This window comes from Vulpes lagopus, chromosome 3 (assembly GCF_018345385.1).
Source record: "Vulpes lagopus strain Blue_001 chromosome 3, ASM1834538v1, whole genome shotgun sequence".
In the NCBI taxonomy this organism is placed as follows: Eukaryota; Metazoa; Chordata; class Mammalia; order Carnivora; family Canidae; genus Vulpes; species Vulpes lagopus.
In genome coordinates, this window is record NC_054826.1 from 30,114,944 (window position 1) to 30,126,095 (window position 11,152).

Genomic DNA, 11,152 nt, shown 5'->3' on the forward strand with positions numbered 1-11,152 from the left:
TTTAAATCACGGCAGTCATAATCATTAACAGTCTTTTGGTTTTGTGGATTGACGGTTCTGCTCTGTGCGGACATCGTGCTAGTTTAACTTTTCATGTTGTACATATGGTGACCCTGTGTTCTGAGAGTTCAGAAATGAAGATGAAAACTCTAATACCAACCACAGCATGACCCATACATACATCACCAAAATAAGGGCAGATGTAAAGACACAGCGACACCTGGATTAGGGAGGTAAATACAACAGAGCAAATTGCACGATATGCAAAAGAGAATTCACACCTGGATTAGGGAGGTAAACACAACAGAGCAAATTGCACAATATGCAAAAGAGAATTCGCGGTGGGGAACGCTGGTGAAGGGGATGTGTAAGTACATATGGAGGCGGAAACAAATCTAGGATGACAGGCAAGTACTTCAATAAATAAAAGGGGTTTTGTCTCCCAAAAACACATAGATACTGAGTTGAAAATAGTGATCTCCCAATTATATTAGAGGGACAGCATAAACATGCATTATTCTATATAGTTCTATTTACTGATATATAAAACTGATTAAAGTTACAATTCCAAATTCAAATGTTGTAACTAAAATCTCCTGTGGACAAAAAGAAATTTTGATAACTGCTGACTTGGCCCCTTACAGTGTAAGGACAATCTTGCTTTCAGCAGTATGTAAGATGATACAGCAAACCTGATAAGAAAAAAAAAAAAAAAAATCCAGGATCCAGTCCCATCGGGCTCCCTGTGAAGAGCCTGCTTCTTCTCTCTCTTGCCTATGTCTCTGCTTCCCATTCTCTCAACCAGTCTTTCATGAAAAAATAAATCTTAAAAAAAAAAAGGAAATTACAATTAACATCCTAAATGTACAACAAACTACTTTGAATCATTACCAGAGTACTTTTAACAGCACACAAAACTCTGATCCTTTATAATTCTGTCCTCCCCTTACCTCACCTTTATGATGTTATTGCAGACAAAATTGACATAAGGTCAGAAATTGTTACAAGAGAAAAAAGGTCTTTATAATTCATAAAAGGGTCAATTCATCAAAAAGATTGATAATTACAACCATTTGTGTGCTAAACAACAAAGACCAAAAATATTGAGGCAAATATTGATGTTATTAAAGGGAGAATGCACACTTCTATAATACTGGAAGACGTCAACATCCCACTTTTAAAATGGTTGAACATAGAGACATAAAATCAATACGGAAATAAAGAACGTTATTAACACTTAAACTGGGCCTAAGAGATATATAGACTGCTACACTCAACAATGACAAAATACTCATTTTTTCAAGTTCACATGGAACAGTCTTCAGGGCAAGTCATATTTTAGGCTACAAAAGAAGTATTAAATCTTAAAACACTGAAATCATGTATACTATTTTCTCCAACCACAAGGAAATGAAATCAGAATTTAATGAGAGAAAAAACTGGAAGGCCCACAAATATGTAGAAATTAAAAGGGGCACTATTAAACAGCCAATGTGTAAAAGAAGAAATCACAAGTGAAATTTAAAAATACTTGGAGACACATGAAATAAACACACTATACTAAAACATATGGGATACAGCAGTGGCAGTGTATGGATAGAAATTTAGAGCTATAAATGTCTCCGTTTAAAAAAAAAGCAATATTGCAAGGAATTACATAACTTTATTCCTTAAGTAACTAGAATGATATGAAAACTAAACCCAGAGCCAGCAGAAGGAAAGACGTAATAAAGATTTGAGTGGAAATAAACAAAATAGAGAAGAACAATGGGAATCATCAACAAAACCAAGAGTTGATTTTTTGAAAGATCAACAACATTCACACACTTTTAACTAGACTAACAAAGACCCAAATTACCAAAATCATACACAGTTGACCCTCGAACAAAATGGGTTTGAACTGCATGAGTCCACTTATGTGCAGATTCTTTTTTCAATACATACAGTATATGCTACTGGAAATGCATTTTATTTTTTAAAGATTTTATTTATTTGAGAGAGAGAGACAGAGATAGTGATAGAAAGCATGAGCCTGGGAGGAAAGGAAGAACCAGACTCCCCACTGAGCAGGGAGCTTGATGCAAGGCTTGATCCCAGGACCCTGGGATCATGAGATCCTGGAATCATGACCTGAGCTGAAGTCAGATGCTTAAAGGACTGAGCCATCAGGTACCCCTGGAAATGTATTTTCTTTTTTTTTTTTTTTAATTTAATTTAATTTATTTATGATAGGCACACAGTGAGAGAGAGAGGCAGAGACACAGGCAGAGGGAGAAGCAGGCTCCATGCACCGGGAGCCTGACGTGGGATTCGATCCCGAGTCTCCAGGATCGCGCCGTGGGCCAAAGGCAGGCGCCAAACCGCTGCGCCACCTGGGGATCCCTGTATTTTCATTATGATTTTCTTAGTAATACATTATTTTCTCTAGCTTACTTTAAGAATACAATATATAATACATGTGACATACAAAATATGTGTTAATTGTTATTGATAAGGCTTCCAGTCAACAGGAGGCTATTAGTTACATATTGGAGGAGTCCAAAGTAATATGCGGGTTTCAAACTGCATGGGTGGGGGGTAGGTGTCTCTAAACCCCATATGATTCAGAGGTTAACTGTGTGATGGTGGGGACATTGATACAAACCTGCAGATCTGTATCTGTATTTATATCTTATGATCTAATAATATCATAAGGATAGTAGGAAAAACTATATACCAATAAATTAGATGACCTAGAAAATGGACAAATTCCTAGAAGCACACAAACTACTGAAACCGATTCAAGAAGAAATAGAACAGCCCTATAACATACCTATAATGAATGGACTGAATCGGTAAGCAAAAACCTCTCCACAAAGAAAAGCTCAGAACCAGATGGCTTCACTGGAAAATTCTATAAAACACTTAAAGAATTAATGGAAATTATTCTCAAATCTCCCAACAGTGTCTGACTCTTTGATGCTATCTATCCTTGTGGGTATGATGTGATACTAAAGCCAGACAGGGACATCACAAGAAAATTACAAACCCATATTTCTTTTTTTTTCTTAATTTATTTATTTATCTATGATAGTCACACACAGAGAGAGAGAGAGACAGAAAGAGGCAGAGACACAGGCAGAGGGAGAAGCAGGGTCCATGCACCAGGAGCCCGACATGGGAATCAATCCCGGGTCTACAGGATCGCGCCCTGGGCCAAAGGCAGGCGCCAAACCGCTGCGCCACCCAGGGATCCCCAAACGGATATTTCTTAGCAGTATATATGAGAAAAATCTTCAGCAAAATGTTATCAAACCAAATCTAGCATATTAAATGGATTATTATTTTTATTATTATTACTAGTATGAACAAGTGGGATTTATCCTAGAAATGAAAGAGTGGTTCATTATTAAAACAAACCATCAGCATACATTAATAGAATGAAGGAGGGGGAGCAATCCTGATCATCTCGTCATCTCAATTAATGCAGAAAAAGTCTTTAACAAAGTTCAATACCCTTTTATGATGAAAATACAACAAACTAGAAGAAGGAAACTTCCTAAACATGACAAAGATAACTTAAATAACTCACATATGACATCATATTCAGTGGTAAAAGACTAAAAGTTTTCCCTCTGCGATCAAGCACAGAACAAATATGCCTTCTTTCAGCACTCTATTCAACATTGTGTTAAATGACAGCCAGAGCAATTAGCCAAGAAAAAGAAATGAAGGGCATCCAAATCAGAAAGAGAGATATAAAACTGTATCTATTCATAGGTAACATAATCTCAGTAAAATTAAAAACAAAAATCCCCATCCTGCCTCACACGCAAACTAGTATAGCTAATAAAGAAACTCAGTAAAGCTGCAGGACACAAGGTCAGCATATGAAGTAAGTGGTATTTCCATACAATATCAATGAACAATTCAAAAAAGACATTAAGCAAACAACTTGATAATAGTTTCCAAAGGAATAAAATACCAAGGAATAAATTAAACCAAGCAAGTACACTTCTACACTGAAAATTATGAAAACACTGCTGAGAAAAGTTAAAGGCCTAAGCAAAAGGAAAGGTAGTATGCGATCCTTGATGGGAAACTTGATATTTTTAGAGATGCGGTATTGCCCAAAGGCATCTACAGCTTCAGTGAACTCCCTATCAAAACTCAGTAGCTTCTTTTGCAGAAATGGAAAAGATGATCCTTAAATGCATATGGAACTGCAAGAGACGTGGAAGCGCCGAAACAATCTTGAAAAGAACAAAGTTGGAGGGATTACACTTCCTGATTTTGAAAATTACTACAAAATTATGGTATACTGATGTGTTGCTACCATATGGGTAGACATATAGATCGAGAGAATAAATGGAGACTCTAGAAATCAACCCATATACCTATGTTCAAGTGGTTTTTGACATGGGTGGCAAGAACATTCAACAAGGAGAGGACTGTTCTTTCAACAAGTGGTCCTGGGAACATTTGCTAGGCACATGACAGGGAATGAACCTGGATCCTTACACCGTATGTAAATAGCTAACAAACACATGAAGAATGCTTGATGTTATTAGTCAGCAGGAAAAGGCAGATCAAAACCACAGTGAGATACCACTTCACAGCGACTACATGACTAACATCAAAACGTCAGATAATAACAAATGGTAGTGATGATGCCCTGAAACTCGAACCGTTAAACACTGCTGGTGGGAATGTAAAATCTTGTAGCACTTTGGAAAAAAACTTGGCAGTTCCTCAAATGGTTAAACATAGACCTACTTTGGACCCAGCAATTCCACGGCCAGGAATCTACCCAAAAGAATTGAATGTGGTGTGTGCACCGAAATGTATACACTGTTGACACAATCATGTAAATCAAAAGGTAGAAACAGGTGCCAGGGTGATACAGTCAGTTGAGCATCCAACTCTCAGTTTCAGCGTAGGTACAGTGGTCTCCGGGTCATGAGATCAAGCCCAGCCTTGGGCTCAGCACAGGGTGTGGAGTCTGCTGGAATTTCTCTCTCTCTCTCCCTCTTCCCCTTCACCTTGTGCTCTCTCTCTCTCTCTCTCTCTCTCTCTCTCTCTAAATTCTGCTGGAATTTCTCTCTCTCTCTCCCTCTTCCCCTTCACCTTGGGCTCTCTCTCTCTCTCTCTCTCTCTCTCTAAATTCTATTTTAAGTACAAACAAGCCAAATGTCCATCAAATGGTGAGTGAATCAAGAAAACACGGTATACAAAAACCATAAGATACCTAGGAATAAACCTAACCAAAGGGGCAAAGGATCTGTACTCTTGAAAACTAGGGAACACTCCTGAAAGAAACCGAAGGAAGCACGAAGAAATGGAAAAACAACACTCCATGCTCGTGGATTGGAAGAACAAATATTGTTAAAATGCCTATGATACCTAGAGCAATCTAAAAATTCAACGCAATCCCTATCAAAATACTATCAACTTATTTCGGCGTTGAAACAAAGAATCCTAAAATTTGTATGGAACCAGAAAAAGACCCCAGATAGCCAACGGAACGTTGAAAAAGAAAACCAAAAGGGTGGCATCACAATTCCAGACCGCAAGCTCTATTCCAAAGCTGGAATCATCAAGAGAGTATGGTGGCACAGAAACAGATACGTAGATCAATGGAACAGAAGAGAGAACCCATAAATGGACACTCAACTCTATGGTGAACTAATCTTCAACCACGCAGGAAAGAATATGCGATGGAAAAAAGTCTCTTCAACAAATGGTGTTGGGAAAATTGGACAGCCACATGCTGAAGAATGAAACTGGATCATTTTCTTACACCATGCACAGAAATAGACTCAGAATGGAAGAAAGACCTGAATGTGAGACAGGAGTCCATCAAAATCCTAGAGGCGAACTCAGGCAGCAACCTTTGTGACCTTGGCTGCAGCAACTCCTCACTAGACACCTCTCCAAAGGAAAGGAAAACAAAGGCAAAAGTGAACTATTGGGACTTGATCAAGGTAAAAAGCTTTTGCACAGCAAAGGAAAGCGTCAACGAAATCAAAAGAAAACTGACAGCAAGGGAGAAGATAGTTGCAAATGACATATCAGGTAAAGGGCTAATATCCAAAATCCATAAAGAACTTATTAAATTCAACACGCAAAGAACAAATAATCCAACCAGGAAATGGGCAGCAGACATGAACTGACATTTCTCCACAGAAGACATACAAATGGCCAACACACACATGAAAATATGCTCAATATCACTTGGCATCAGGGAAATACAAATAAAAACCACAATGATATACCACCTCACACCAGGGAGAATGGCTAAAATTAACAAGTCAGGAAAGAACAGACATTGGCAAGGATGCAGAGAAAGGGGAACCCTTTTACACTGTGGCTGGGAATGCAAGAAAACAGTATGGAGGTGCCTCAAAAAGTAGAAAACAGAGCTACCCTATGACCCAGCAATTGCACTACCAGATATTCACCCCAAAGATACAAATGTAGTGATCTGAAGGGGCACCTGCATCCCAACTTATAGCAGCAATGTCCACAACAGCCAAACTACGGAAAGAGTCCAGATGTCCATTAACAGATGAATGGATAAAGAGGATGGATAGAGATATAGATAGATGGATGGATGGATGGATGGATAGGTAGATAGATAACTAATCATTCACACATGATTAGTACTACTCAGCCATCAAAGAAAAAAAAAGAAATTTTGCCAATTGCAATGATGTGGATGGAACTAAAGGCTATTATACTAAGTGAAAAAAGTCAATGAGAGGAAGACAATTATCATATGATCTCACTCACAGGTGGAATTTTAAGAAACAAAACAGGATCATATGGGAAGGGAGGGGAAAAATAAAACAAAAGGAAACCAGAGAGGGAGACAAACCATAAGAGACTCTTAATCACAGGAAATAAACTGAGGTTTGCTGGAGGGGAGGGGAGTGGGGCTAGGTGGGGCTAGGTGATGGACATTGAGAAGGGCATGTGGTGTAATGAGCACTGGATAGTATACTAAAAGCCACTAAATTAGACACTTTAAACGGGAGAATTATATCTCAATAAAGATGTTCTTTATTGAAACAAAAAAAAAAAAAAGGAAAGTCTTAAAAGTAGTCAAAGAAAACTTATTCCCTTTCAGAACTAAGATTGTCAACTGACATTTTTGTTTAATGCAAATAAGTGGAGCAAGGCTTTATTTTAAGCCCTGGGGAAACTGGTAGAACATAGAAAGAACATGGGGAGGGCAAGAGTCAAGTGTGGGTCGGGGAGGAGTCGTGTGTGCTGCAGGACTGGAGGCAGATGGGACACGGGCCTGCGTGCACTGTCCTGGGGCCTGTAGCCACTGGGATCTGACACAGCCTCGAGCCACCCACCTTTGGGCAAAAGTGCGGGGCAAGGCTTGGGAATATTCTGGATGGTGGCTTTCGGGATGCCCAGGGTCGCTCCAGGTGCACAGAGGTCAGGGCTAGCCTGGGGTTTCCCATGGGCATGAGGTCCATGCACGAGTAGCCTAGAGGGAAGGGGCACGCGGGCGACTTGCCAGGAAGGAAGCTGTGGACTCAGGCCCGCATTTTTCTCCTAGACCCCAAAAGAGTGGATTGCGGGGTGGAGGCAAATGACTTGTGGCCCGGCGCAGCTCTTTTGCGACTCCCCGAGCCCTGGGCGGCTGACGAGGGGCTCGTCCTGGCAGGGCTGCTCCTGGCTGTGCTCAGCACAGAGGCAGCGCCAGGAGGAGTAGGGCCCGGGACCCATGCGACCCTGCAGGTGGCCTCGCTGGCAGTGCTGCTGGGCTCTGGGCTGGGCCTCGGGGGCCTCAGAGCCCCTAGGTGCCTGGGGCTGGGACTTACACGAGGGGCTTTCGGGCCTGCAGACACAGGGTTGTGTTGAGTGCTGGCTTGGGCCGTGGTGATGGGGGTGCTCCCACAAGGGTGGCCCCGGGTGTTCGGGCCCAAGCTGTCCCCAGAGCGGTGTGTGCCGCTCGGGGCCCCGCTGGTTTGTGGTGTAATGCTGAGAGCTCCAAAGCTGCGCTTCCGACCTGGGGCAGCCTGTCGCCTCCCCAAGCCTGCGGGGGCTGCGGCAACCCCCAAGCTCAAGGGGGCTGGGCTTGCACCGCCAGCTATTGGGCAGGGCTGCCGGCTGTTGGGCCCAGCATTGGTCATGGAGCTAGGGGCGGTGGCCGTGCCGGGGGGCACGACAGCTGGGGTGGCAGCAACGCCTGGCTGGGTGCCAGCATGGGTCCCCGAGGTGCAGGATGTGGGTGGGGAACCCCCGAAAGCCAGCTGTGTGGCGCTGCCCAAGGAGAGCTGGCCTAGAGCCGAGGTCAGGGCCGGGGCTGCGGTTGAGGCTGGAGCTGCCCGTTGTCCACAGGGGCCAGCGCTGCGAAGGCTGGTGGCTCCCTGACACTGCCCGTCAGTGGCCCCGAATGTGGGCTGAGCTGGGGTTCCTGGGTTCCCACAGGGACGGTTCCCAGGTGGGCTGGGGCTCCAGAGCCCCAGCGTGTGCAGGCCAGTGGTGGCTGTGACTGAGCCCATGCTGTCTCTGGAGGGCATCGGGAGGGCCTGGGCAGATGCAAAGAAGCTCCCACTAGAGCCAGGGGGAGACCCCAAGAGCAGAGGCTGGCAAGGGGGAGTGCAGTCCATGGGGGTGACCTGGCCGTCAGAGGCTGGCTGGGGAGCCAAGCCTGCGGATGTGCCGCTTGAGGGGCTGCAAGGGACAGCACAGGTGACCGGCAGGCTCCTGGAAGGGGGGGCACGAGGCCCCACGGCGGGAGGGGAGCTCCGGGAGCTGAACACGGGACAGTCAACACACATGGGGCTAGGGCACTGCGTTCTGGAGGTGCTGGTAACAGTGGGGAAGGCACAGCTGGCGTCCGTTAAACCACTGACCCAGTCCTCGGTTGGCAGAGAGCCCCCTCCCTCGCCTCCCATCCGAGGGCAGTGCCCGCCGTGCTTCACCCTGGAGGGGCGCAGGGACTGCGCAGCAGCTGCGGCAACGGAACAGCCAGGAGCTGGGCTGCTCGGTGCACACGCCAGGCCTGATGCAGAGCAGGGAGCAGGCCTGGACGGGTCTGGGCCCTCGGCAGACAGGTCAGCCCTGCCCGATCCCCATCCCGGGCAGGAAGCAGAGGCCAGCAAGGTGCATGGGGCTGCGGGTGGGGATCGTGCACAGGTGCCAGGGAGGGGCTGTGACAGGGAGCAGGGGGCGCCAGGGGAGCTGGGCTCCCCCTGAGACAGAGGCGGCACAGAGACAGCCCCTCCACCAGGCGACAGGACAGCCAGGGGACCCGGGGAGTCCTGCTCCGCCCGCGGTGCACTCAGGCCAGGGGCTGGAGGGACAGCTGGCAGTACAATGGCTGGTGCAGCAGGCCAGGGCAAGGCACTGGAAGGGCACCTGGAGCCGCACCTCGAGACGCCCCCCATCTCCCCTCGCAGAGCACGGTCGATGCGCTGGAGGGCGGCTTTCTTCTCCCTGTCTAGGTCCTCAGCGGTGACTCGAAAGCCGAGCTCAGGGGCTGGCGGCAGCCGCACAGGATCCCCTGGCCTGTGTGGCAGCAGAGGGATCTTGCGTCTTCGGGGCCTGGAGCAGTCAGATGTGGGTGAGCGGTCCTGGCAGGGTTCTTTCTGCCCCGTGGTGGCACCCGCCTCCTCCTGGCGCTGGTTCTTCATCTGGCAAGGCACAGGAGGCGCAGCGGGACACGAGGGGCTGTCTCGGCTGACTTTCTCTGGGGGCCTCGGGGGCAGCGGGCCCTGTCTTCTGGCTGGACCCCTCCTCCTCTGCACGGGCGGGAACTCCCTGGTGGAGCTGTAGGAGCTGCTGATGGCATTTCGAGCGCGGCACGAGCTCCTGCTGGACGTGTGGGACTTCTTGTCTGCTGCGTCGGCTGCTCTCTCTGCGGGGAGGCTTCTGTGCAGAGGCCCAGGCCTGGGCACAAAGGAACACAGGCTTCTGTCCACCCGGAAGGGCCTGAATGCCGGCTGTGCTGCCCCCGCACCTTGAGTGCACCTTCTCCGAGCATCTGGGGGCTCTGTGAGGGCAGGGTCCTCCTCCTCCCGGGCCCTCCACGCCCTCTTCACTGCGGAGACAACTTGGGCACAGTTGGGAGCTGCCATTGGCCCCTGGGTGACAAGCCGCAGCCGGGGCACGTTGGCAGGGAGTCTGCCCAGGGTGGACGCGGAGGTGAGGGACGCCTGTGCTTGGGGGGCTGACAGCATCGTCCTGTGCAGGCCGCCTCGCCTGCAGATCTAGGTGATGAGCCCCAGAACAGAGCGCAGGGCCACGGGATCACAGAGTACCTTGTGGCCGATGCTAGGAACCAGTGCCGATCCCAGGTCGCGGCACACTTGCAGGATGGCCTAGGGGTTGACCCCGGCGTTTGGACCGCTGGACCACCCCTGCGGGCCAAGGCTGGTCGGGGGGTGCAGTGAACGGGCTGCAGGCGGCCGAGGCTTGCTGCGGGGGCTGACCCCGCGGGGCCCGGGCGGTGCCTGAGGGGCGCAGCCTGCCCAGGTAGGTGCCCTTCGAGCACTTGGCTCCGGGCGGAGGCCGTGCATACAGAGCTGGGCTCCCAGCGCTCTCCTTCGGTTGCCAACGTGGCGGCGAAGGCCCAGAGCAGTGTTTGGCCCGTTGCCAGGACACGGCTTTGGAACCCAGGGCGCCCCAGAGTGCGCGCGCGCGGGCACGAGGCCCGCGAGGCCCGGGGGCGCGCAGCGATTGTGCACGCGGGCACCGGAGCCCTGGCACCGCGATGGCAGTGATCCGGCCAAGGTGTGGCCACCCCGCGACCACCACCCACAGCTTTCCCCAGATCTCCTGCGGTGATGCTTGAGCTGAAGCACAGGAATCGCCTGGCAGTCAGGGGTCCTTGTCCCTCGGCAGGCCCCCAGCGCCCTCAGGGAGGGTCCCTGGCTTGATCCCCGCTCAACTGACTTTTCAATACAAACTGTGAAAGCCAGAAAACCATGCAGTCCCAGAGGATGTATTAGGACCCGAGCTCTTTCTTAGCAGAAGGAACAGGGAAAACTAGATCTCCTCCATCTTCCTACAGGTGGAAGTACCTTCCTTCCATCTTCCTACAGGTGGAAGTACCTTTATGATGGTTTTTTACCATAGAAAGTTTTCATATTTTCCATAACATAATCTAATTTTTCCCTTATGGTAAAAGTGAGAGTCTCTCCACCTAAAG

General features: G+C 48.1%; 1 protein-coding gene across 1 annotated transcript; it reads right to left on the minus strand.

Annotated features, from left to right (window-relative positions):
* Window positions 1-7,529: 7,529 nt before the first annotated feature.
* LOC121486977 (nuclear envelope pore membrane protein POM 121-like) lies at window positions 7,530-10,181 on the minus strand. Its single transcript, XM_041748473.1, has one exon. The coding sequence runs from the start codon at window positions 10,179-10,181 to the stop codon at window positions 7,530-7,532; it is 2,652 nt and encodes an 883-aa protein (XP_041604407.1).
* Between the last annotated feature and the right edge of the window lie 971 nt (window positions 10,182-11,152).

Bases quoted from the DNA above. Each gene is read 5' to 3' on its own strand.
- LOC121486977 (XM_041748473.1), bottom strand. From the start codon at position 10,181: ATGCTGTCAGCCCCCCAAGCACAGGCGTCCCTCACCTCCGCGTCCACC.